Source organism: Colletotrichum higginsianum, chromosome 5, assembly GCF_001672515.1.
Source record: "Colletotrichum higginsianum IMI 349063 chromosome 5, whole genome shotgun sequence".
Classification (NCBI taxonomy): domain Eukaryota; kingdom Fungi; phylum Ascomycota; class Sordariomycetes; order Glomerellales; family Glomerellaceae; genus Colletotrichum; species Colletotrichum higginsianum.
This window is the reverse complement of record NC_030958.1, coordinates 4,010,545-4,037,012: the sequence shown is the minus strand read 5'-3', so window position 1 is coordinate 4,037,012 and position 26,468 is coordinate 4,010,545. Positions and strand designations below refer to the sequence as shown.

General features: G+C 54.1%; 8 protein-coding genes across 8 annotated transcripts; 6 read left to right on the top strand and 2 right to left on the bottom strand.

The window, feature by feature from the left end:
• Positions 1 to 317: 317 nt before the first annotated feature.
• Positions 318 to 2,252, top strand: CH63R_08080 (Mitochondrial Rho GTPase; the record flags this gene model as incomplete). The annotated part of the gene is made up of 1 exon (XM_018303054.1): positions 318 to 2,252. One exon carries the CDS (start codon positions 318 to 320, stop codon positions 2,250 to 2,252), a length of 1,935 nt encoding a protein of 644 aa, XP_018157832.1.
• A 2,231-nt stretch (positions 2,253 to 4,483) lies between these two features.
• CH63R_08079 (short chain dehydrogenase) lies at positions 4,484 to 5,683 on the bottom strand (the record flags this gene model as incomplete). The annotated part of the gene is made up of 2 exons (XM_018303053.1): positions 4,484 to 5,113; positions 5,258 to 5,683. The coding sequence occupies 2 exons, from the start codon at positions 5,681 to 5,683 to the stop codon at positions 4,484 to 4,486; spliced, it is 1,056 nt and encodes a 351-aa protein (XP_018157831.1).
• Positions 5,684 to 9,523: 3,840 nt separating this feature from the next.
• CH63R_08078 (Telomere silencing protein) lies at positions 9,524 to 12,526 on the top strand (the record flags this gene model as incomplete). The annotated part of the gene is made up of 3 exons (XM_018303052.1): positions 9,524 to 9,529; positions 9,723 to 12,242; positions 12,299 to 12,526. 3 exons carry the CDS (start codon positions 9,524 to 9,526, stop codon positions 12,524 to 12,526), a joined length of 2,754 nt encoding a protein of 917 aa, XP_018157830.1.
• A 1,387-nt stretch (positions 12,527 to 13,913) lies between these two features.
• On the top strand, positions 13,914 to 16,270 carry CH63R_08077 (Calcineurin-like phosphoesterase; the record flags this gene model as incomplete). The annotated part of the gene is made up of 4 exons (XM_018303051.1): positions 13,914 to 13,922; positions 14,127 to 14,274; positions 14,351 to 14,462; positions 14,521 to 16,270. The coding sequence occupies 4 exons, from the start codon at positions 13,914 to 13,916 to the stop codon at positions 16,268 to 16,270; spliced, it is 2,019 nt and encodes a 672-aa protein (XP_018157829.1).
• Positions 16,271 to 17,493: 1,223 nt separating this feature from the next.
• CH63R_08076 (Ubiquinone/menaquinone biosynthesis methyltransferase) lies at positions 17,494 to 18,503 on the bottom strand (the record flags this gene model as incomplete). Its single annotated transcript, XM_018303050.1, has 2 exons — positions 17,494 to 18,160; positions 18,223 to 18,503. 2 exons carry the CDS (start codon positions 18,501 to 18,503, stop codon positions 17,494 to 17,496), a joined length of 948 nt encoding a protein of 315 aa, XP_018157828.1.
• A 1,067-nt stretch (positions 18,504 to 19,570) lies between these two features.
• Positions 19,571 to 21,736, top strand: CH63R_08075 (Branched-chain amino acid; the record flags this gene model as incomplete). Its single annotated transcript, XM_018303049.1, has 5 exons — positions 19,571 to 19,587; positions 19,644 to 19,695; positions 19,740 to 19,917; positions 19,995 to 21,210; positions 21,304 to 21,736. 5 exons carry the CDS (start codon positions 19,571 to 19,573, stop codon positions 21,734 to 21,736), a joined length of 1,896 nt encoding a protein of 631 aa, XP_018157827.1.
• Positions 21,737 to 22,157: 421 nt separating this feature from the next.
• Positions 22,158 to 23,427, top strand: CH63R_08074 (Aminotransferase class IV; the record flags this gene model as incomplete). Its single annotated transcript, XM_018303048.1, has 3 exons — positions 22,158 to 22,349; positions 22,409 to 22,513; positions 22,573 to 23,427. 3 exons carry the CDS (start codon positions 22,158 to 22,160, stop codon positions 23,425 to 23,427), a joined length of 1,152 nt encoding a protein of 383 aa, XP_018157826.1.
• Positions 23,428 to 24,176: 749 nt separating this feature from the next.
• On the top strand, positions 24,177 to 25,811 carry CH63R_08073 (Major facilitator superfamily transporter; the record flags this gene model as incomplete). The annotated part of the gene is made up of 3 exons (XM_018303047.1): positions 24,177 to 24,375; positions 24,444 to 25,475; positions 25,555 to 25,811. 3 exons carry the CDS (start codon positions 24,177 to 24,179, stop codon positions 25,809 to 25,811), a joined length of 1,488 nt encoding a protein of 495 aa, XP_018157825.1.
• Between the last annotated feature and the right edge of the window lie 657 nt (positions 25,812 to 26,468).

Below are 26,468 nucleotides of genomic sequence, written 5' to 3'. Positions count from 1 at the left end.
CGTCAGCCATCCCTGCAAATCAGGTCGTCACTCGAACTGTGCCCCCCGTCCACCTGCGGATTCCCGTCCTACCCGCTTCGAAGCTTCTCTAAGCCCGTCGGGCCAATTCGACTGCAACTGCACGCAAACCCAGCGAGTCCGCCCTGACAAGTAACTTCCATCTCTCAAAGCTTTGCTTTGCCTGAGTTCATCACGTCAATACTCTCGCACCACACAGCCGGTAACGTACCTGTCATGGCATCGCAATAGAGCCCCTTGTCTGAGCTTTGATAACCTTGGCTATGGCTTCTGGTAGGTGGCCTGACGGGCAGCTAGCCATGCTCAACCCCGATGCTTCTGCTCCGGAGCCTCGAACTGACCATTCCCTCCTTTTTCTAGTACGCATCTGCGTCTGCGGTGACGAGGGCACTGGCAAGTCCAGCCTCATTGCTTCGCTGGTCAAGGACGTCTTCATCTCCAACAAAATCCAATCAGTCCTGCCCTCGATCACGATCCCCCCCCAGCTCGGCACCCCCGAGAACGTGACGACCACCATCGTCGACACCTCCGCTCGACCTCAGGACCGCACTACCCTCCGCAAGGAGATACGAAAATGCAACGTCATTCTCCTTGTCTATTCGGACCACTACAGCTACGAGCGTGTTGCTCTCTTCTGGATGCCGTATTTTCGCTCCCTCGGCGTCAACGTTCCCGTCGTTCTGTGCGCCAACAAGTCCGATCTGACGGGCGAAGGGAACACGCCTCAGGTTGTGGAGGGCGAGATGCTGCCCGTCATGTCCGAGTTTCGCGAGATTGATTCGTGCATTCGCTCGAGTGCGAGGGAGCACCGAAACGTCAACGAAGTTTTCTTCCTCTGCCAAAAGGCCGTCACTCACCCCATCGCCCCGCTGTTCGATTACAAGGAGGGGAACTTGAAGCCGGCTTGTGTCGACGCGTTAAAGCGGATATTCTATCTGTGCGACAAGGACCAGGATGGATATCTCAGTGACCAGGAAATGCACAATTTCCAGACCAAGTGCTTCGACAAGACTCTGACTGCCGAGGACCTGGAAAACATCAAGCTCTCCATCAGCAAAGCAGTGCCGAGCCTGTCGACCGAGAAGGGAATCGACCAGCGAGGGTTCTTGCAGCTGAACAAGATTTACGCCGAGAAGGGCCGACACGAGACGATCTGGATCATACTGCGCAAGTTTCGCTACACGGACAGCTTGAGCTTGGAAGATAGCTTCCTGCATCCCAAGTTTGATGTGCCAGAGTATTCGTCGGCAGAGCTGAGTCCCGCAGGTTACCGCTTCTTCGTAGACCTGTTCTTATTGTTTGATAAGGATAACGACGGCGGCCTGAACGACAAGGAACTGGAGGCCCTCTTTGCGCCGACGCCTGGCCTTCCGGCCTCCTGGATTGAGACCTCTTTCCCATCTTCGACTGTGCGCAACGAAGCAGGCCACGTCACTCTGCAGGGCTGGCTCGCTCAGTGGAGTATGACCACATTCATGGAACCAAAGACAACGCTTGAATACCTGGCCTACCTAGGATTTGAAGCAGCGACTGCTCGAGAAACCACCACTGCTGCTCTGAAGGTGACGAAATCGCGGAAGCGGAGAAGGCGCCCTGGGAAGGTGGAGCGTAACGTTGTGCTGTGTTACGTCTTGGGTGCCTCTGGGGCTGGCAAGTCGTCGCTCCTGGACGCCTTCCTGAACCGCCCTTTTGACAACCTATATCGGCCAACGATTAAGCCACGACGTGCTGTCAATAGTGTCGAACTTCCCGGCGGCAAGCAATGCTACCTAATCCTGGAGGAGCTGGGTGAACTCGAACCTGCTATACTGGAAAACCAGGCCAAGCTGGACGCATGCGATCTCATCTGCTACACGTACGACTCTTCGGATCCCGATTCCTTCTCCCACATCGTTGAGTTGCGCAAGCGCTACCCGCAACTGGACGATCTTCCCAACATTTACACGGCCTTGAAAGCAGACAAAGACAAGACGACGCAACGCAGTGAGATGCAGCCGGACACGTACACCTCGAGCTTGATGATGAGCACACCCCTGCATGTCACTGTCAAGTGGTCTAACATCAACGAACTATTTATCACACTGGCGGACGCGGCAACGAACCCCAGCACGGCCTTCCCACGCAGCGAGGAACCGCCTCCGGATAGGACCAGTTTGTATCTCGCCTTGGGGGCCACGGCCTGCGCCGGGGTTGCCGCCTTCATGATCTGGCGGCGGTCAACGACGTCCGCTTAGAGAGAGACCAGGGTCCAGGCGCCTTCTTTTCCACTTGCATCTGCCGGAGTTGGCGCGATTTCGCAGTCTCATCATCCACTGGTTGAAACACAAATAAGATACCCAACTCCACCCTGAATACATTTACATATATACACTAGGAATTTTAGTCTCTAATTAACGTAATACTGACATCCTTCTCGTGTCGGTTGCTCATCTCTCGTTCTGATGTCAACGCTATGCATGAAGTTGTTGCTTGGATGACATGGCGTTGTCGACATGCCGTATTTCAAGCTCCCTCACGGCATTGCTTCGCCAGCAGGATCTTCCGAACTAAGAACGAAATGAAATGCCTTCCCACACTGATGATTCTTTGGTTTTGGAGAGAGCATCGTCTGCTGAAGTGGAGTTCACCTCAAGCCGAATCACTCATTCCTCCACCGAGAACCTCTTAAAATGAATGTTGCCTCAAACTCCCTACGTCCAGAGTGATCAGGCCACTTTTCAATCAACCCTGGTCCTCAGAGTTGACCCCCTTGCCGAAGAAGAGCTCTAAATCAGGATGACCGAGACTCATGGCCCAGTCGATTAATGGCGATTATCTTGGAGGAAAGAGCCCTTGGAAGAAACACAGCACAGAAGAATTTGTTGTCTCCGAATGTACTGATTTAACCTAGTCGATATCCAGCGCATGAATGCTTGCGCGGTGTCGTCCAGTTCTGCTTCTCACAGTAGTCTGTTGCGAGCAATTAGGGAGACGGGCGGAGAATACACCTCCCATCGCATCGTGCCTGTATCTCTGCTTCCAGATATGGGAAGAAGTGAGGCTCATGGCTGTAGTGACACCTGCTTAGGCTTAACTGGTCCTGTGTAGAGCAGGGCAGTTGAGCAAGGCTTAACCACATATTTTTTTAGGAAGAAGAGGGTATTTCAGGTTCGCTCACTGTTGTGCAGTGAAGGGTTCAAAGTGTACTGCCATTGTTCCTATCGTTTTCGTCTTCATCCATTATTACCTACTCACACGCACTCTTGCATACACTTAGTCAATGGTAAACCAACATATACACACACACACTCTCTCTCTTTTGTAATAGACAAGTCCACTCCATGCAAGGACGTCAAATGGAATGCAGCGCACAAATGTATGGTACTATGTTTCCAACAAGATTAGAACTCACACATTAGGGAATGCGGCCCAACTAGACCATCCCCCCCCCCCCCCCCCCCTAAATCAGCTTCCTGTCTTAACAGTTATACTTTAATGTAGTTAGTAACAGTCTTTAACTGGCACCGGAACGCACGTATTTAAGGTTTTATTTTATTTTGAATAGTTAGCTCTCTTACTTTAACTGAAAAGTCTTCAAACAGGCTCCTTTACTTGCTGCTTTCTATCTCTCTTAAGCTAGTAGACAGAAAGAATGTCCCTACATTTATATTTATGCGTAGGAAGATATACTACACAAAATATAGGCCGGTTGCCTGGCTACGGGACGCTCACAAGCACCAACACGCAACCCAAAGTGTATCAATACAAGACGCAGACACTGCCATTGCTGCAGGTCTCCTTCTACCATCTTGAATATCCAGTCAGCCATGTCATTGTGCATCGAGGAATATAATAATGCCCCACACCCGATATATGTACGCGCTCCGAACATAAAAGTCGCGGCTTGCCCCGATTCCCAATTATCCAGTCATGTTCAAAGACACGAACGCTTCAACAGGACTGGATAGCCGACGGCCTGTATTATTTCCTTGCCAGAAAGCCAGCCACATCGACAAAATCCGAAACCGAGCGTACGGGAAAGAATTAATATCATTTACTCGTGTGACTGTTTGTACGGCCGTGTGCTCAGGAATTCGAATCGTTACCATACATGAAGAAGTAAAGAACTAAAGAGGAAGCAAAAACAACAACCTCGCAATTTTCGTAAACCTCGTAGCTGACGGGGAATCCAGATAAGCCTCATGTAGCACAGCGCGCACAACCTCAGTCCATACCCGTCCGTTACCCGAACCTGAACCCGTATCGTTACCCAGCATCCAAGCAGTTAGTCAAGAATACAGAAAAAGCCCCGATGTCTCGAACGAGCATCATACGCTTTTGACCCAATGTACAGCCTTGTCGAATTCCGTTCGCCCAAATCGCCGTGTACAGATGATTCCCTTTTTTCGTTTCGCCTCATTTCGTCTCGCAAGCCACGCATGACACCGCCACGAGTCAGTCGTCAAAACATCAGTTACACAGAATCTCAGTTCATCAGCCGGCCGCCGTTAACCGGTATAACCGTCCCCGTAATCCACCTCGACTCGTCGCTAGCCACGAACGCAACAACGTCAGCAATGTCCTCGACGGCGCCCAGCCTCGCCTCCGCGGGCGTGAGCGACGCTCTCTCCAAGTCGGCACTCCGCTGGTCATCCGGCAACGAGTCAAACATCTCCGTCTTGACCGTGCCTGGGCTGATGCAGTTTACCGTGACGCCGTGGGCCTGTCCCATCTCCCGCGCCGCAACGCGAGTGAAAGCCTCGACGGCGGCCTTGCTGCCCGCATACGCCATGCTGCCGGGGCTGTCAGCGCGCGCCGCAACGGATGAGATGTTGATAATGCGCCCGCCGGGGGCGATGTGCGGCTTGACGGCCTGCATCATGAAGAACACGGCGCGCGTGTTTGTGTCGAAGATGCGATCGTAATCCTCCGTCGTTGTGTCGTCGAGCGTCGCACTGAGCGTCGCGGCAGCGTTGTTGACGAGTATGTCGATCTTGGTGACGCCGAACGCCATCATCGTCCGCTCGATGACCTTCTTCTGGTGCTTGGAGACGTCGGCCTGGATGGCCGTCGCCGAGGACCCACAGGCCTCGATCTCGGATATGACCTCGTGGGCCTTTGCTATTGAGGATGTGTTTACAAACGTGAAGGCCACCTTCAGTCAGGCGAATCATATGAGAACAATCTTAGCCGTGGTCCTTAAATCCCCGAGACAATGACCAAGAAACAAAGGAGAAAAGCCGAGATTGATAAGACGCACCCTGGCCCCTTCTCGCGCGAGCTTCAACGCGATGGCAGCGCCGATGCCACGCGCTCCGCCAGTGACGATGGCGACCTTGCCTGACAAGGACATGTTGGGTGGTGGGAGCTGCGGTAACGGTTTGGTCCACAGAGCAGATGATGCGCGCCTCGCGACGCTTTCGCTGGTCTCTCCCTCGCTGATCTGGGGCGACTGGCTTTGCTGGTGCTGCTGTTGCTGTTGCTGGCTCAGCGCCTTGCTCAGATGAGACTGTGATAAAGGCACACTGTCAGCGTCGATGTCTGATGGCATCCTCGACCGGAATGCCGGTGTAGTGCAGCAGAATACCGGCAGAGTCTGGCCCTGTAGCCAATGCGTTACGGCTCGGAAAGCCATTTGACTGGGATCCGTAGTCATGGCATTATCTTCAGTGCGTGCGACGTCCATGCAGTTATGCTGCAGCGGTTTGAGAGGTGTGATGCGATGACGAAAACCGCTTGACTGGCAAGCAAAAGGCTGGCACACACCCACCATGCAGCTATTTGAATTGTCAGCCTGGCCTTGCACACACCAAGGTCTCCCCGTGCGGTAGAGATGGTGTAATGGTGTGGTGGCGCGAGGGGGAGGGGGTGTCGATCCAGCCGAATGACCAATGTGAGACAAAGCTGCTCCAGTCTATCTAGTGTGCGCGTTACACACACCTTTGCTCCCAACTCAACTCATGGCCGCCACAGGTGTCAGGCGGTAGCTCCTGCAAGCTCTGTTCCCCAAGTGGCCTGCAAGAAAGAATGCGGAACCCCCCAGCAGCAGCAATGAGGGCGAGAGTATAGACATCTCAAGTCACACCACCGACTTGGACCTTTTGGGAAGTCGTGCACTCGTCGTTAAGTTGCTTTAGGGGTCTAGAAGTCCTCAATCTGATAGAAGGGGGTCGATGCCAATCGCTGCGTCAACTTGACGGCTTCGATGGTGATCGCTTGATCACTTCGCCGCCCAAAGTTGGGATCGGAAATGCTTCAAATGAGGGGACAGACTGGTGTACCATTGTGAAGAGGCGCTTGGTGTCTGAAAGAAAGAAAGAAAAAAGAGAAGATAAGCAAACAACATATGCCAAAATACTAGCAAACCAGGCGCTCCCCTTGAGGGTTCTGTGTTATGCGTCTCATCAGTAAGGGGTTCTTCCCAATGGTCAGTGATTCAAAGAGAGACCGGCGTCCAGTAGCCACCTGCCCGTGACTAACTGATCAGTCTCTGTCCTGGCGGATGGCGAGCACCCTTGCCTGGAAGCGGCAGACGGGTTGACATTACACTGCGATGGCAGTGGGCCGCCCTCTAGTTGGCTGCCCCTAGGGGATGGTTTCCAGGACGGGCTCAGGCGCTTCACTTCATCGTGAGGATGGACAGGGGCAAGTGTCACGGTTGATATCTCAGAGGACGAGAGTGGTGAAGACGTTGGGCAATGAAATGAGATTGCCTGTTCAGATCCTTCTGGTGCAGTGGAGCCAAGAAGGCGGTTGGGCCTTGAGTTAAAGAAACTCCTAGGCGCAAACGGGGCTTAAGGGGCGAAAATGGGAGATGAACCCGACGGTACCGGCCGGCAGCGCCGGTGGTGAATAGGGGCCCAAGGCGATGACGATGGTCACCCGGTCCACTGGCCAAGCGTCTAGGCTCCAGAAGTCCAGCCCCCCAACATCTTTCTCCCCCCAGTGTCTAGTTCTTCGAGAAGGATGTAGAACACTGGCGGCAAGATAGGGCCAAGGCCGGGCATCCCAAGTTCGTGGTGCACAGCTGCGAGTTGCATCCCTCTGGTTCAAGGCGCCCTTCGACTCGGATCGCTTTTGTTTCGGGATCGTGGAGACGGCGAATCGCGCGTCGAGAGAAAAGGCAGGACGATGAGGGGACCGCACCTTGTCGAGAAATCCAATATTCCCGGCTCACTCAGGAAAAGGATGAGTTAATCTGGGTATATGGGGGAGGGACAGCATGTCGCGGCGAATGCTGATGTTGCTTCGACGTTGGCTCAGTGGGCGTCCAAGGAGGGACGACCCTGAAGACAAAAACGGTTCTGAATGCACATCACCTCTTTTCAGGGCGGGTAGTCCTTGCGACATTCGGATGTTGTCGAGGCAGTGAGGGGAGGATGAGAAACACGCTTTGTGAGTGCCAGACTCAGCTAGAGTTAGAGATGAGAATCGAGAGGGGGAGAGCCCCGGAACCCGTACCTGTACTGGTCGGTGGTGGGACGGACTGATTGTGCTACCATAGGATATCCATGTCTCATCCACTTCCAATATCCGGAATTCGTGGTTAGCATGTGCTCTTTGGGAGACAGTCAATAACTTGATTCGGCTCGTCATCCAACGTTGGTGTCGGGGTCCTTGGCTTGGACCTGTGGCACTGAGGAGCGACGACATAGGTAAACAGGCCCAAGTCGGGCGCCGTGCTCGCACCCGCAAAGGAGTACTGTATGTATGTGTGAGCGCCGATAGCAATGCGGGTGTGGCTGGATGCTGCTCCGTCGGATCCAGTGGTTGATCATATTGGTGCACTTGAGATGAGGTGAAGTCCAAGACGACGGATGGCCAATCCTGTGTACTGTACGTATATTCTTCCCCCCTCTTCGCCCGACCTTGTACAAAGTCGCTACCCACCGGCAACGCCTCGGTGCCAAAACGGCAGCCACTCGATTGGCGCTTTCCCTTGAATGCACAAAGCAACGGACACATGCACGACTCAGAAAGACACTTTAAATCAGCCGAACAGACGATGGACTACTGTGCGATGAGGTAAGAGGAGACTGGAGAGGTGCATTAGATAATCATCAAAGGTGCTTCTGTCTCGTGTCTCCTATGGTTCATCTGGACAGCCCAAACTTGAGAGGGAGAAGAAATGAAATAGGGGACGACACTGAGATGAATTCAAAGTATATCATAGTTGTTCCCGGTCCTCTCACTTCGGCCCCCCCCCTTCGCCCCCCATCGTGGTGAATACATTCCTTCGTACTCGAAGAATATAGCGCCGAACAAACCGGTACCTGCTCTACTATCACTGTAGTAATGTAGAGATAGTCATTGCCTTTAGCGACATGCGTCGGCAGCCCATTCGCGCCAGCAACTGGCAGACTGGACACGTGACTGGACAGCGGCCGTTCGTGCCAGACTTACTTTGACTGGCCGCTTGAGACTTGAGAAGGAGCCCAGCTTGATTGGCGCTAATGCAGTCCGAGTGTCGTCCTTCTCTTTGGGGTACGAATGCCATTCGCTAGTTAAGGAGTATCCGGTACTTCCCCCCCCCTCGCGCCTCCACTTAGGTGGCCCCAGCAGACCGCTCACTTCCGCCGCCTCACACGAGCTGTCATGGGGCGTCTCTGCAAATAGACGTGTACCCATCTACTTTGTCCCTCAAGTATCTGATCTCCGCGAAGTGACCTCAACCTTGGTGCGTAGCGCTTGTCCATCACTCCCTCTTCCACTCATTCGCCAGTTCACTCGCTCGCTCCCACATACTCTCTACCACACTCTCTCTGTGCGTCGTGCTGCTGCTGCTGCCGCTGCTACTGCTCGCGCCCTGTCTTCCGCTCTCCCACCTGCAGTAGGGGGTAATTGACCCTGACTGGCTGCGTCTGCCTGCGAAGAAGACTTGCTGCACCTGTACCAACACCTGTGCCAGTGCACTGTCCGGGGGGGGAATCCCAACTCCAAAGTTCGGTTCCCAAGACAAGATCCGACAGTGAGCCGTTCATTGTGTGACACCATTGGCCTTACCGAGCGGTACATCTACCACGACTTCCACTATTACCAACACCATCTCTTTCTACTAACCTACCTAACCACTACGACACCACAACATTGCAGAAGGGCCACCAACCGACTGCCCGCCTTTTGACGTGCCTAGTTCTGCCCCATTCTCGTCTGCCCGTTTCTTGCTCTCAACAGCATTTTCCGTCGCTTGCCTTTCTTCCCTCTCTTTTTTTCTTCCCGCAACGGTCGATTTCTCCAGTCTTTTCAACTCTGATCGCCCTACACCCTGGGTAATCTCTCACATGCGATCCTAAACATCGCGACCAACTCGAAAATCGATATCTGTATCCGTAGCCCGATTCGACTTGCTTCAACACTCGCTCCCGACATCTCCGCCGTTTTCTTGCCGCACCTATGCTGCCCCCTACCCTCAACAGATGAGACCCTCGACGACACAATCTTTCCGAACGAATACTTGGCAGACAAGTGGTGCATCCAAGGGAAACCTCGGCTTTTTGGCCTCCCTGCGGGTCATTCACTTTCCTAGATGATGGTTTGTTGTCCCCAACCTGCCACGTCGGCCAGACCTTCAACCACCCGTATTCCCAAATGCCTCGCCCCGGCTTCTTGAACCGGTCCCAATCCCTCCTCTCGGTTTAGGCGGAGTCTCAGCTGCCAAATCTTGCGCTCGATTCCTTTTCCCATGGACTGCCTGCGTCTCTTACTGACTCTCGTGCTATTCGCAGACCTCATCTAGACCCCGCGCCGATGTTGGCGGTAGCTTTGCGAGCCGACGCGGTCATGCGAGCCAGCTGTCAATTTCAGACCCCAGCCACCATGTGACGGAGACCATTGGGACTCTATACGGAGATGAGGAGGACTACTCAAACGATCAGCGGCCCTTGAGTTTCTTCGGGTCGTCTTACTCCGACCAATCCACCAAGCAGGGCGAAGCCGACCCGTCCGCCGAAGACCCCCATAGACAAACGTTGCGTTCCGCCTCGGACAAGACGGGCCCAGGAGCAACACAGAACGGAACCCCCGCACTCAAGAAGCCCCAGTCGCTACCAGCGCGCTCTCCTAGTCAGCGAAGCAACTCGTACGAAAATGGGCCTAAGTCACCGCCCATCTCCTTGCGCGACGTCAAAAACGAGTCTTCCCAGTTTCCCCTCGGTAGCATCGAGAATCCGAACGATATTGCGCAGGAGCTCAGCAATTTGCAGGCCCTGAGACGCATGTCCATGGATGTTGGAAACAATGCTGACCCCGATATGCTGCCTTTCTCCGGTCTCTCCCTTGTCGCTATGCCTCCAATCGCGCCAACGGGAGATGACGACGAAAATGATCCTTCGAGGCTGCTTTGGGTGCCTGCAGCTGTTCATCCCGAGCTGGCGCCTACTGAGTTCAAAAACTTCCTGGAGGATAGGGTCAAGACCATCAGGAGACGATCAGGCGATTCTTCCGACGGCGGCATGGACCGAAGCGACTCTGGCGGGGGTTTACGACGAAAGAAGAGTATGCTCTCACGGCAGATTGATAACTCAGGAGGAAGAGGAGCTGTTGGCTACGTGGACGGTGCCGAGAGGCTCGGACGGAAGAGCTCCCTAAGGGAATATTCGACACCGGAGCTCAATTTGAACGAATTGGTCAAGGATCCTACAAAGGTGGTGCGTGAGCTTTCCCAGGAGAGTCAAGCTGAGGGGGGGGTGGAAGACATGCCAATTCTGCCCGTTGCCCCCGGCATGGGACTCCGTCGCTCGACCCGGACCACATATCGGAAGAATGGCAGTGTACGCTCGGGAGACCGGCTGCCCTTCTCAAAACGGGTCGCGAGTCGACATGGCCACACAGACTCCTCCGACTCGGCCGATACGGTCCCTCCTCTGCCGTCCGACGTGCCTGAAGTGCCCCCTTTGCCCAGCCATCAACGAGTTCAGTCAGAGCCGGTTGCCGAGAACTTCTCGCGCCCTAACCGATCAGTACGCCGGCAGCATAAGTTCTCTCAGGATTTGGACACAGCATCCGATGGTGCATCATCAGAGGTCGAGGAACCTGTCTCTCCTCTCAGCACTCGCCCCGAACAGCAGCATCCCGCGCGGACATCCTCGGTTGCTGTCGACGCGAAACAGTCCGTTCAATCTAATGAGTCGCCGACAACTGAGGACAACGGACAAAGGCAGCAGTTTCCGCAGCGATCCTCTTCACAACACGCAACCCAACCGATTCCTCCGCAGTCTCCAGTGGAGGAGCTTCCTGCTCGTTCGAGCAAGCGTCCTGGGGCAGGCAGCTCCGCACCAAGCCCGACGACTCCTACGGCACCTCAACAGCCACAGGTGCAACAGGCCAAGCAGCAGACCAATCCTCACATTCAGACGTCCAATGATATGGCTTCCCACCCTTCAACCCTGCCCAGCAGTGGTGCTTCCCGAACCGACACCCTTACTTTCATTCCCACTTTTCCAGCAGAGGAAAAGAAGACGGAGGAGAAGAGAGTGGGAGGCAAGCTGAGGAAAGAAAGAGATGACGACGCGTCCAGCATCTCTTCGACCAAGTCTTCTGGCGGCTGGTCAAAGTGGCTCAAGGGCGGCGGTGACGACAAGGATAAGAAAAAGAAGGAAGATGAGAAGAAGAAGAAGCATGGTGCGGAAAAGGCGCAGGACAACGCCCGATTGGACGTTCTCCAGAATTCGATCGAGGGGGTTTCGTCCAAGGGAAGAGAGAGCATCATTGTGGACCGCGACAACGTCGACAATAAACTCACGGAAGAGCGGAAGAAAGAGACTAAGAAGACGGATTCCAAAAAGGAGAAGGAGGGTGGTCTGTTCTCGGGCCTCTTTGGCGGCGGCAAAAAGAAGAGCGAGAAGGAGAGCAGCAGCAAAAAGAACCAGCATCTGCGGGTGTCGGAAGAAGTGCCGTATCGGCCTCTTAAACCCGATGTTGACTACCACTGGACCAGATTTCCACTCCTCGAAGAACGGGCGATCTATCGGATGGCTCACATCAAGCTCGCAAACCCACGTCGGTCGCTGCTGAGTCAGGTTCTGCTCAGTAACTTCATGTACAACTACCTCGCCATTGTTCAAGCTATGCATCCCCAGATGCAGGTTCCGCAGTCACCGCAGCAAAGACGGTTGGAAGAGGAGCGCCGCCGCAAGGAACAGGAAGAACAGTACCTGGCTCAGCAACAGCAACAACAGCAACAGCAACAGCAGCAAGAGGCGACAGACCAGGATTCCACGGGCCAGTACAACTTTGAGTATCATCGGGTATGTTGAAGCCATCCCTGTCACGTGTTAGACCTTAAGGCTAATATAGTTCACAGGGCGAAACCCAGTACGGAGACCATCCTCATGATGAGGTGGACTATGTGGACGATGCCCAGATCTACGAGTATGACCATGGCGGCGACATTGACAATGGACGCAGCAATGGCTACAGTGGCCCTGACAGCTACGATGCTCAGCCTGGCAAGCAGTATTACCATGACCAGTACGGACGCGATGGCGGCGACAATGCGAGGCGTAGGGACGATCGAGAGGACATGTGGTGATCCTCGAAGCGGAGAACGAGAAGCGAAGACGGCGGCAACGACAAGCTGGGAAGGCTCCGGCAAACAAACAGGCCCCTGGTTTTGGTTCGGACCGCAGGTGAACCCGTTGGACGGCGCTGTATAATCATTCAAGCACATGTGCATAAGGCGGAGTTCAAGGATTGCGAGTTCGACATGTATTCAGAAGGGGACCCAATTTCTTTACAAATTTTTCTCGCTGTCGGCTTGACGGAACCCTGAGTGGTCATCTTTTTCTTCTTTTCCAGCATTGTTTACCTCATCCTCGTCACTACCTATCCTCCAGGGGTGTGTTGTGGTGGCAGAGGTGTTTGGGTGAGGCACATATAAATAGACAACATAGCGATCGGGAAGATATGGACGCTACTTAGGTTCGACTGCAAATGCGGGGAAAGACAATAAAACACATGGCGAGCACAGCTAACATAGCACATGATGGATCTATGAATATCTTGGTCACCGACTGCGGGATGTCGTTGATTTAGCATCGTGCTGTCCCGCACAATTTCCAGTATCAGACCCTCACGTGCCAACGTTATTTAGCCTCCAGGAGCAGCAGCGGACACGGATAAACTCTGCGAAGAAATTGCCACGAGACTTGCGGGAGATGGAGCCGTCTGGAAGCCTCGAGTTGTTTGGAAAGTGAGCTTGGGGAGGGGGGATGCTGGTACCTAGGCCGACGCCGTTTGGGTTGGTATCCGTCGGTAAGGTAGGTTGAATGAGATGAGGTGTCGTGTCTATCCCTGACAGGTCCAGCTTGGGGCATCTCACTGAGCAGTGGAACACGGCCTATGGATGACGGGCGATGGAAGTGTGGAAAGTGAGGAGCTGTGTCTGCCTGCCTGGTAGCGCAAGGCAGCTGTCCGAGCCCCGCTGCGGTGCCTTGAGACGGTGTTCAGCAGGCTTTCACCCATTGAGCTTCCCGCCCTGTCTTTCTTGATGCCGCCGCCTGGGATGCTTTATTAGTGGACTGCGGAAGACAAGGTGCTCGTGGGAAAGAGCACGTTGGCCCCTGCCAGCTGTAGGAATATGCGCTAAACCGTTTTGGGGATACAGCAGCCTCTTCTGGCAGTGCGCCAATTCGTCCGTTCGTTGCTTCCACCTACACCTTGCACTTTTCCTTAACCTACAGAAAAATATCACCAGCCTTGTAAGGGGAGCTTATTCCTCGTCACGTCGCAAACATCACCAGCTACTTCTTCCAACCTCTTTTCCATCTCCGTTGATACCCAAACCCTCCCCTCTTCGAACTCTCCGGACCGAGCGACCGGTCAACTACCCCGACGACACCATCGAATCCGATCGTCCCCTGTGACCTAGGTTCATCGCCCCAATCGACATCTCGCGATTACCTCGACGACAACATAGCATGGCTGCCGTGAGTACCTCCTCTTTTCGTCTTTTCAAGCTCCACTGAAAATGGAACCTCTTTCCCGGCGGTTGTCATGCCGTTGCGCTCCCTCTCCTCTCTCACGTTCTCTCTCGTTGTCGTGATACTTCTTCGTCGACCCCCTGCTGGGCCCTGAGCTCCTACCTGTCCCGCTTCCTGGCCCCAGTACTGACATGTCATCGATATTGATAGCCGCGCCCATACAACAACAGCAACAACCCAGGCTACATGCCTAATGGAGCTTCCTCGATCCCTCCTGGAGCCGCACCGCTCCTCCCCAACCAGGGACGTGTTATCCAGACTGGCCCCATCCGAGTTCTGTGCATAGCTGATGTTCGAGGTGCGTTGCGTCGCTATTCCATCAAATCCCGTCCGGCGGTCAGCCGTGAGACCTCAAGCTGACATGATTGTAATAGGAAATCTCACATCCTTGAACGATCTGGCGAGACAAGCACGAGCCGACCACATCATCCACACTGGCGACTTTGGCTTCTACGACGACACCTCCCTGGAGCGAATCGCAGAAAAGTAAGGAACCCTCCACGATCCTACACACGACCGTTGTCATTCTGACATTGGTGCCAAGGACCCTCAAGCATGTTGCCCAGTACTCTCCCCTGATCTCCGAGCCCGTCAAGAAGGCGATCCAGCAGGGCGGCCCCGGACCCGTCAAGAGCCGATTCCCCGCAAACGAGCTCCCCCTTTCCGAACTTCCTCTACTCCTGAGCGGCGAGATCAAGCTTGATGTTCCCGTATACACTGTCTGGGGTGCTTGCGAAGATGTCCGCGTTCTCGAGAAGTTCCGATCCGGAGAGTATAAAGTACAGAACCTGCATATTATCGACGAGGCCCGTTCGATGCTCCTTGAGCTCGGTGGAGTGAAGCTGCGCCTCCTGGGCCTCGGCGGCGCCGTTGTCATGCACAAGCTCTTTGACAATGGCGAGGGTAGAACCACAATTGCCGGAGGCCAGGGAACCATGTGGACCACCCTCCTGCAGATGGGCGAACTCGTCGACACTGCCCACCGAGTCTACGATCCTACCGAAACTCGCGTCTTCATCACCCACGCTTCTCCCGCACGCGAGGGTATCCTGAACCAGCTCTCCGTCACCCTCAAGGCCGACTTCTCCATTTCTGCAGGACTTCACTTCCGCTACGGCAGCTCCTACAACGAGTTCAGCGTAAACCCCACTCTCGATCACTACCGCGGTAAGCTCGCCGCCTCCAAGGCGTCTTTCAACGACGTCTGGGAGACTGTCAAGAACGAGGTTGAGCCTGCAATCTCCCAAAACGAGGCGCAACAGAACCTGCTCAAGAACGCTCTCCAGATCGTCGAGAAGATGCCTACCACTGCCGCCGGCGGTAACCCCTTCGGCGGTCCTGTTGCCGGCCAGGCGCAGCTCGGTCAGGTTGACGAGAGTGCCTTCAAGAACATGTGGAACTTCAACCTGGCAGATGCCGCATTTGGCTGGTTGGTGCTCGAGATCCAGGACGGTCGCATTGGAACCGAGATGCGCGCTCAGGGCTTCAACTTCTCACATAGAGGCGCCAAGGCTGCCGCGCCTGTTCCCTCGGGACCCTCTGGCGCTGGCAACTTGCCCGCCCCGGCACCGCCCTCGACGCAGACCACGGCTCCCCCGCCTACCAGCAGACAGCCCTCATCGCAAGCACCCCCCAAGCCTGCCGTTGCAACACCTCTGCCGCCTACTAAGCCTGCGACGCCTCAGCCTGCTGCCACTCCTGCGCCGCCCGCCGTGCCCGCCAAGGACGAGCGTCCTGCTCCCGCTAACGGTTCGGCCCATGGTCCAGACCCTGTCTCCTCACCTGCCCCCAAGACGCCTGCTCAAGATATAATTGGTCTGTTCATTATGAATGTCAGTTCCGACGAGCAGACGCGCGAGCTTTTTGACGGCGAGCACAGAAACAACATCCTGAAAATCGAGAAGTGGGGTAACTCGAACAAGGTTGTCCAGTTCAAGACCGTCGAGGACCGCGACGCCGCTCTCAACAGCCTGCCCGAGGACCTCAAGACCCGTGCGCAAGAGGACCGGTCCCGCCCCCTAGTTAAGGTCTTCCAGCACCGTGAGAGCAAGTTTCAGCCCCGCGGTGGTGCTGGCAACTGGGGAAGCAGCAGAGGTGGAGGCAACTCGGCAAACACGGGCAGCGGCTACCGTAGCGCAGGTGGCGCCAGTGACTCTGAGAGCACCCGCCGTGGTGGCCGTGGTGGTGGCCGCGGCGGTCGCGGAGGTGAGCGGGGACGTGGCCGTGGCCGAGGTGGACTCAAGGGCGAAGGTGGTGCCTCGCCTGCTCCTGGCCCCGCCACTCCAGCGGAGTAGGACTCTTCGCTCGACCCCTTTGATGATCTATGGAAGATGGCGCAGGCATCGGAATTGAAGCGATGTCGTCCATCGAATGAAGTCTTTGGAGCCATAATGGCCAAGTTTGGCCCCTCAATATGAAGGGCAAAAACCAACATTTTTTGCCGGTTACGACAGGAGAAAGGGGAGGGGCCAAAGAAGAAAAAAAAAACAAGTGCTACCAATTCTTGTACGCGTACCTTAATGAGACAGCTCGAGTGGGAGATGGAAATCTTCTTCTCGAGTTGGACGGGAGTCTGTCCGGGAATCTTTTCAAAAAGAAACCTTTTTTTCTTCAGTCTCCCCCGTTCATCCGTGTTGGAGTTCTTTGAATCAATGAGAAATAAAACAAGGGGTGTTTGCAGCTTCGGCGGGGAGTTGAGAGAGTCGGGAAGACAGGCGGACTTGAGGGATGATGTTTCATTCTATTTAGTTCGTCGCTTTCGAGGTAGAACATGGGCGGATGGTGGTATCGGACGGATAGATTCCAATTCAATGTCTACCCAACACGCGTTTCTCTGTAGCATCCATGAACAGAGGCTAAAGATCAAAGCGATGCCTCAAAGTTGATGTTCCACGATCACCACAGCCCCCTTGATTCAAGGGAAGATTATATTCCCCTTCCCCTGACTGATGAGCAGTGACCTCTGGCTCACGGTGTATCCCAATAGCTGATCTCGCCCTTGGCAGGCCATCCAGCCCCTTGGGCTGGGCGTGAAACCCAGACTGATGCTCCCTTCGCCGACTCTTGCGTGAGCAATATTCGGCAGCAACGGCCCCCACGATATCATTGATTTCAAACGCTGGCTGAACGCGGTCTGTGGATGGGTTGGAATGGCATTCCAGCGCAGACCCCGGTGCGTTCTCTCATACGTTTGAGACGTCTCGAAGTTCCAATGGAGGCGATCACATCACCCCCATCACGCGTCATCTCTCCAACCATCCGCCAGAAGTGCGCAGCAAAAGGTGCTATGCGACGCGCTTCCAAGACTCTGAAGGTAAAGGGCTGTTGTACAGGGCCAGCGGCCATCTTAATACACATTTTTCTTTTGTAGAATCTATCTGGCTGCCAGTCGTCTATGCAGCCATTTCCAGCGATCCATATTAGTACACAGATACAAAGATTGTACACGAGCTTTGTGACCTCGACTTGCTCTTTCGTTGGGTCCTCCTCGCATCATAAACCTCTACCCCCATTTTACTTAAGCAACAGGCTTCATACCCTTGTGGATGGCCGCAACGCCACCGGTGAGGTTCTCATAACCGTCGCCGGAAACCACAAAGCCGGCGTCCTTGATCATGTCCCTGAACTCTTCCTGGCTAGGGAAGCGCTCGATACTCTCGACGAGGTACTGATAGCTGTCCCTGTCACCAGCGACAAGCTGACCGATCAAGGGGATAGCGCTGAAAGACCAGCGCTTGTAGACGGCGTTGAATAGCGGGTAGTTGTCCGCTTTGCTGAACTCGAGACAGGCAAAGACACCGCCGGGCTTGAGCACGCGGTAGGCTTCACGCAGGGCGGCGGGGATGTTGGTGAAGTTGCGGATGCCAAAGGAGACAGTGTACAGGTCGATCGAGTTATCCTTGATGGCGCCCTCTGGGAGTTTCTCGGCGTTCGCCTCGAGCCAAGAAATGGCGGCTTGCTGAGAGGCGGGCAGGGCCTTTGAGCGGTCGCGGCCGACGGCCAACATAGAGGGGTTGATATCGGAAATGGTGACGCGGACATCGGGATTGTTGTTCAGGTTATGCGCCGTATGAAGCATGCGGAAGGCGATGTCGCCAGTGCCACCGGCAATATCGAGGATGTGTTGAGGCGTCGGGGGGTTGGAGGCTGACAGGCCTGGCTGGAGGCCAGAGACGAAATGGTCCCTGAGATTTAGGTGTTAGTGGTGGGTGGCACTCTGATGGGCCGGGATATGGAGGGGACGTACTTCCATACTCTGTGCCAGCCAAAAGACATGAGGTCGTTCATGCGATCATATGAGTCGGCAACATTGTGGAAGACGCCGGCAACGCGATCGGCCTTCTCGGATTCGGGGACAGTCTTGAAGCCAAAATGTGTCGTCTTGCTGTCGACGGAGGAGTCGGACGAGGTGTTGATGGATCGGGAGGCGATCGCAAAGGGGCGAGAGACGGGAGAGTGTGGTGTGCTGATCTGGTCCGAGAGGGATCGCACGCTCCATGAGGAGCGGAGGGCGCGTCGTGTCGCCATTGCTGGGGAATGACTTGGGGGAGTGGTAGGGGAGGTCCTGGGGGCGCAATGAAGTCAGTCGATCGGTGCTTGGGAGACTTCCGCTACGGAGTTTTTGGTGGAGATGGGAGATCGGATTTTTGTGGCTGGTGCACGCTACTTTGGTGACATTGGTGACAAGCCACACCTTGAATTTGAACGGACAGGAGCGGTTACAACGAAGCGCGTGAGAGGTGTGCGGAGAAGATATGTTGGAGGAATGGATTAAGACTGTGTCCTACCTAGACATTGGTTTCGGTGGAAACGTTGGTAGTTGTTTCCTCTTCCTTGCGTGCCGCTCGGTGATGGGTGAGGGCCTTGGCGAAGGTGTGTATCTGTTGGCGGGCGAAATAGGCGATAACGCACAGTAGCAGGGTGAGCATTAGGACCAGAACGGCGATCTTGGCGGCAGGGCTCATGTTTTTGAGTGTGGCTTCTGAGCTGCAATATCGCGTTTTTAATTTTTTAATTTTGAGGTTGTGAGTTGAGGACAGGATTTGACGAATAATGGTGAAGTCGAGACTGGTTGGGTTTGTTGACGCGAAGGAATGTATGGGTCGTTGCTATGTGCGATAGCTGAGGGCAGGTGGGTTTCTTCCTCGAAGATGAAAGATCGGGTGCTGGAAACCCCTTAGTGTACTATGGAATATGATTCACTTTGATCTACCTACGTCCTTAGACTTCCAAAAAAGCACTGCTTCGTAGGTAGGTGGAGAGTGATCATAGAAAACCGCCTCACTTACACCGTCTGCAACGACCCTCACTCACCGAACCACACCGAAGCATCCACCCGAAGCCTGCTGACATCGGCAAGTGGGTTCGTTATAAAGACCCCTACCTATTCTCCACAAGCACCACAGATACACTGTTTTGCACTGTCCACTCACTGTCCATTAACCACACGACTCGGGCACCCCCGAGGCGTGATAGTCCACGCACTCTCCCACCGAACTCGTGGCGACTCGATCATTGCTAGTATTGCCATTTGATGGATCCGAGCTGGGAGGAACGTTTTTCACCAACCATTTCAAAGGCATGCAGTCGCTGTCATGCACGAAAAGTCAAGGTGAGTTTGAGTGCGCTGAAAGCTTGGAGAATTCCCGATTGACTGGCGTGTCGAAGTGTGACCTGCGAGTTCCTCGATGCTCGACATGCCATCGGCAGAATGAGCAATGTAACATCACAGATCGCGTGACGTATTCTTACGCTGCTGTCAAGAGCCTGCAAGACCAGATCGTCGAGCTCCAAGGCAGGCTCGATAGCCTTTCTCAAGACTCCTCCAATCAACATGCAACAACATTGGAGCCGGGTCGGTTTGACAATATCCGCAAAGAAGCCGAAGAAATCGGTGTTCTCGCTATCGGAATCCCTCATAGTCACTCTGAGAGGATATACAGTGAGTATTCCTAGCCAGCATCTTGATTGCTGGAGTTGAAATCTCAAAGCTTGACGCTGATCAACATTGCATCCTAGTGGGCAGTGCCACTGGCTCAACATTTGCCCGTATTTTCTTCAAGCAGATCGATCTTGAACAGCCCTATTCGATATCTCGCTCCACCCGGGGGGATTTCGCTATTCTAGATCAAGATTTTATTCGAAGAAATGCAGCCCTGCCGCCACAACCGGTCGCAGTGTTTCTCCTGCACACATACATCAGCCACATTCACATTTGGTGGCCATTCGTTTCACTTCCCTTCCTGAGGAGTAGCTTTTCACACATATATGAAGACCCAACACGATGCACTGCATACCAAAGGTTCTTGGTTCTCCTGGTTCTGGCTTTGGCCTCTGCCACCCGCTCCGACAATCAAGAATATCGTAGGATGATGGACCTGAACAGCCCAGCCGACTACTTCCAAACAGGACTGCGCTTCTTCTTCAACTTCCACAACCATCCGAGAGATATTCAGAGCCTCCACGCCGTACTGTTGCTGAGCTTATGGGTGCTGGACTCGAATGTCAGGAGCCATGGCGACGACCTTTGGCACCTGAGCCGCTACGCCATGTCAGCAGCAATAGAAATGGGGCTTCATCGTCGTTCCGTTGTTGCTGGAGACTTTAGTTCCGATGATCGTGAGGTCCGTAATCGCACTTGGTGGTGCGTATACAGCCTCGAAAGACAGGTTGCCGTGATCACCGGGCGAGTGCTATCGGTTCGAGACCACGCGATTGATGCACCGAAACCGTCAATTAGCAGTCTGGATGAACTTACAGCCGCTGAAGCTCAGGTAACACCCATAGTACATCGACTCAATGTCAAAATCTTTAATCATCTGGTAAGACTACGCCAGATAGGCGGCCGTATACTCGAATCTGTCTACATCGCCAGGGCCCCCGACGGACGAGCAGCTAGGACCACGTTCCAGCAAATATGCAGCGAAATCAAAGAGGTTCAAAAAGAGTTGGAAGACTGGAAGCGGGAGATGACCCTCCTTGACTTCAAGGGCACGCGAGAGTACTCCGAGATGAAAGTCGATTATGGTCTTCTTCTGCTACTCATGTACCGACCATCTCCCACTTTTATGATTCCCTCCAGGGAGATGGTTGAAACATGCTCTCGCGCTGTATCCGGCACCGTCCGTCAATGGGTAAAGTTGGAGTTCCACTATGGCATCACAGCCGTCTGTCGATGCTTCCGCCATGTGCATTCGATCTTGATGGTAGGACTGGCAGGCTTATATTGCGATTGGTAGGTTCTTTTTCCAGTTCGCTTTTCATCAACCGCTCTTGCAAGAGTCTTCTTCTTTGCACCTCATGGCAGAGGCTGATGGAGCGAAACCAGGCATGTAAAAGCGATGAGTCGCAACCCCGACTCCACCCTTCTTCACTCTCATGGAAGCGATGTAGCCGCATGCATTGAACTCATCGAGCGCGGTATCGGCCGCATGAAGGAAGAAAAACTGATGAAATATCGCGATCTTCTCCAAGCAGCGCGGATCAAGGTGTATGGGCCGACAACCTGGCCACTTCCAAGCGGACAGACTCAGATGACAGATGCCTCATCTGCACCACATGTCAGCTCATCTGACACGCTGGGAGCTATTCCTTCGGACAATCTGCAATATCCCATGTCGTTTCTGGGCGAAGGGCTGGAAACCTACATGAGCCAAGTGACAGGATATTTCGACAACACTCAGCTTGGTCTGGATGAAGGCCTGACTGCCTGGTTCGATGCATTCATGAACGAAATTCAGCACAGCCAGAACGGGGCTTAGGATGATAATCGTTGTTGCCCTTGCACTCGGTCTCTAGCCGCACAGTCCACCAGAAGAACCATCTCTCGCAGCCATAATCTCAAAGCAAATCATCCAACCCTTTTGACCTGTTGGAAGCAGGCCGAAACCCACTCCTAGGTGAATGACATCGACCACTGACACAATCATGGAAAACAACCCGGCATTGAATCATTGTGATTTCGGGAGCTCGGGCGTTCAATCACCATCACCGAGTCGAGATGACTTTATTCTAGGGTTGGCTGCTGTTACACCTGGGACTCGGACGGGACCGAGTTAAGATGGAGACGATACCGTACGGCATCGTCAAAGTTTCGGCCCTCGCCGAGCTCAGTGCAACGGACTGGCTGATAGGGGGGATGATACTGGGGGGCCTTTGGGACATCTCTCAAGCAATTGCCGCATGATAAATGTCGGGAAACTTGAGGTCCAGTGCGAGTTGCGTTTTTCATGCCTGGACCACAAGCAAAGCTTTCGCCGACTTACAGACCATCGCCTGCCAAATTTAGAAGTAATCATGTCTCAGTCTCAACATAAGGCTCAGCCGGCCACGAGCCATACATCTGTTGTCAATACCAAAAACGCTTCTATCTTGGTGAATTTCACTGGACACAAAGTTGAATTGGTCAATTGTAAAGCTAACTGCCTCAAAAGGTCGGTATCCGCGATGGCGTGACACGAGACTTCCGGCTAGTTCACAGAAACCAGGCTGTGGTTTCGGTCTTCGACTCAAGCTTCCTCATTGGCGATGGAATATGGGTAGGATTGCTTTCATACTCCTCCCTAGCCTTACCTAGCTAATCATGGGGGTTTCACAGGAAGGAATTCGTGCCGTCAGAGGCCGCATTCAATTCGCCAAGGAACACATTAACCGGCTGTTCCAGTCCGCGAAGGCTATGTACATGGACTTGGGTCTGACAAAAGGAGATCTCTTGTCACTAATCCATCAAACCATTGACGCCAACGATATGGGCAACGAGCCCCACGTTCATATTCGCCTGGTAGTAAGCAGAGGGCTGAAGTCAACGCCGTACCAGAACCCACACGTCAACATTGGCTTGCCACTCATCGTTATCATCCCTGAGATCAAGGCGGTCGACCCAACAGCGAAGTCTCGCGGCCTGCGCCTAGGCACCACCTGGGTTCGCCGCGGCCCGCCGGATGTCAAAGATGAGCAGTGGAACCACATTTCCAAGGCCACAGACGTTCAAGCTTGCGTGAGCGCCAATGTCATGGGTGTAGATGAGGCGCTGATGTTGGACTTGAGAGGGTTTGTAAAGACGTGCAACTCAGTCAACTTCTTTATTGTCCGCGGCGACGAGGTGTGGGCGCCGACGAAGGACAATCAGATGCAGGGCATCACGCGTCAGAAGACCATCGATGTCTGCCGCGCTCACGGCATCAAGGTCCGAGAGCTCGATTTTGCGCTCACCGAAGTGTACGGGGCGGACGAGGCTTTCTGCACCGGGACATTTCCGTCACAGATTCACGTCACGGAAGTCGACGGACGTAGAATTGGTGACGGGAAGAGGGGAGCTCTTACGGAGGCGATTCAGACGTTGTACGCTGCCGAGGTTGAGCGGGATGTGTCGAGGACAAGAGAGCAGATTCTGGCGGAACTTGAACAAACCCGAGACCTGAGTGTCTTGGATGGCTTGAAGTCAAAGCTTTGAGTCCCTGTCTCAACAGTCCCATACTCGGTATGATCAACTGCTGAACATTCTGTGTCACGAGCAAGATTTTCTTCTGCTTGTTCTTCTTCATGCTGTTAACCCGTGCCTTTTTTGTAACTATGTCCGGTGCTTCAAGCCCACCAATCGGAAGGCGATGTAAGTCTCAGGGTGGGATAAATTAACCCAACAGACCGCTCGCAATACTGCATTGCGTGCTTCGTGATATGTATCAGCTCGGCAGATGGCTTTCAAATACACAACTTGAGCCTTGTACCACTCCGTTCGCTAATGAGCCGCCAACCTATAAGGATTTACTCAACCACAGTGTGCAGTTGTGGAGCACGACTCAGGACGTCGACTCGGGCTGGGCCGATATCTTCACCCAAGTGATCTCGGTGGGCACCGAGAAAGATCCACCCTCTCATTGCGTGATAGTTCAAGCCGATTCCGTCAATCGCTCTTATTACCGGTCTTTTCATATCGACAACGACATGATGAGAGTTTTGATGCACGGAAGCTTGAACCGGTAGACGATGTGGAGCGGCCTTGAAATATCTGCGGCCAGCCGCGACTCACAAGAATGCCAATCGCACTTACTACTCCTTGGCTTCGGCTTGATTTTGGTTTAAGTCATTGACTTTGTTGCCGAAGCGAGCTGTTTGTCGTTCCTCAGCCCGTTCGGGACTTACACGGCCCCTACCCCGACTTACACGACTCGTCTGTGCGTTGCGACACGAATGAACTTCAACATGGATCCCAAACCCGTCGCTGTTGACAGCAGCTCGACCGTCAAGGCGAATGTCAAAGACGTCCGAGATGGAGTCGGACAGGACGACGAGACTGTTGCGCCGACGCCCGCCCAGAACCGGCGCTTGCGGATGAAGACGGACCTTGTGGTCTTGCCATGCGCCGTGATCAGCATGACGCTGGCCTTCCTCGACAAGGCAAGTCAACACGCACTTTCCAACACCAACGAACTCTCAACTAACCATGCATCGTCATGAAGAACGCCCTAGGCTTCGCCGCAATCTTTGGCCTGAGACAAGACACCAACCTCAAGGGCCAAGAGTATTCCTGGCTCGGCAGCATTTTCTACTTTGGCTACCTCGCCATGGAGCTGCCCTCCCTCTGGCTTATCACAAAAGTGCCCATTGGGAAGTTTATCGGCACCTGTCTCGTACTCTGGGGCGCCGCCATCTGCCTCATGTCGGCGTGTCACAACTTCGCCGGCCTTGCGACGATCCGCGTCCTCCTGGGCATTTTCGAGGCCGCCCTGCTTCCGTGCATGCTGGTCCTCAACTCGACCTGGTACCGCCGCGAGGAGCAGCCTCTCCGCACTGCGCTGTGGCACAACACCTTCGCGGGCGTCTTTGGCGGTATCCTCTCCTACGCCATTGGGAACATCAAGGGGTCGCTGTCGACGTGGAAGTACATCTTCATCATTTACGGCGCCGTCACGATCGTGACGGGGTTCGTTGTGCTCTTCGCTCTACCCGACTCACCGCAGACCGCGTGGTTCTTCAATGAGGAGGAGAAGAAGCAGGTCATCGTCCGGCTCGCCGAGAACCAGACGGGTGTCGACACCAACAAGAAGTTCGACGCGGCCCAGATCCTCGAGGCCCTGAAAGATCCCAAGTGTTGGTGCGTCTGGGCATGCGGCATCGGCTACGCCATCGCCAATGCCGGCATCACCAACTTCAACCCGCTCATCATCGCGGGGTACGGCTTCAGCCAGACGAAGACTGTGCTCATGGCCACACCGCAGGCAGCGGTCGCCATGGTTGCCGGCGCAGCGCTCACGACCATCTCCCTTTTCGTGCAGAACCTGCGGTGTCTGTTTTGGATCCTATCGGCGCTGGTCGGGCTCGCGGGCGCGGTGATGGTGCACACGCTCGACGTGAACGCTCAGCGGGACGCGTCACTGGCTGGCGTGTACATTATGGGTTTCTATAATGTGCCGTGGGTGTTTATGTTGAGTCTGAACTCGTCCAACACGGCCGGAGCAACAAAGAAGAGCTTTATGGGCGTCACCGTTGCCGTTTGTTATGGTAAGATTCCCCAAGCCTACCACCCACTGGCGAAGTGTGTCAGATCTAGACGCTGTGACTGGGACTGACTAAATTATAGCAATTGGCAACATCATTGGGCCGCAGCTTTTTCTATCTAGTCAGGCGCCGAGATATCCTCTGGGAATCAGCGCCATGATGTTCGCGTTCGCGCTAATGGCTGCGTCTGGATTGGTGTACTACCTGCTGTGCGTGAGTGAGAACAAGCGCCGCAACGCCAAGTATGGCGTTCCGGAAGATATGCTCCAGGCTGGCCTTGAGCAGGAAAAGGGGGACAACACGGACTGGGAGAACAAGGCCTTCCGATATACCTACTAATTGCCCTCAGCCTCACGGTTGACAGTGTTGTACAACGAGTTCCTTAATGCCATGGTTGGCCCCTCAGTGTAAGCCAGATCGTGTCAATGGTCGTGTCACTGCTGTCGTCTCAAGTGTGATTCCAGGATGACGGGGAGCCTTTCAGAAAGAGAATCAAACCTAAGCCTGCGCACCCGAGACGCAATATCCATTTTCCCATAGTTTGAAAAGGACTTGAAAGTGGCTCTGAGGCTTACTTGATTGTTGAGGCTGAGCTATTGGGGCTACAGACGGATCCATGATTTGGCATCGAGATGTCGACAATTAACATCTTTTCTGAACCGGCCATTGCCGTTCAATAACTGCAGCCCTGGGCTGGGGGTTGACCTTCCTTCCGAGGAAAACCCAGCCAGACACACAAAACCCGTCCGCAGCTGCAGACAATACGCAATGCAATAAACTTAACACAGCGGGACAGATACCGGCTTAAAGAGGCCAAAAAAGAGACCATTCAGTCTTATTTGGGGTTGAATCGTGCATCACCATAACAAAAGAGAAAGCAAACTTCAGAACAAACCGTCCAGTACGGTTAAAGCCCTACCGTTACATAAGGTATCCAAGAAGATGTCCTTGCATCGAATAGGACCGCGTTCCAAGAATTCATGCGTAAAACTGAAA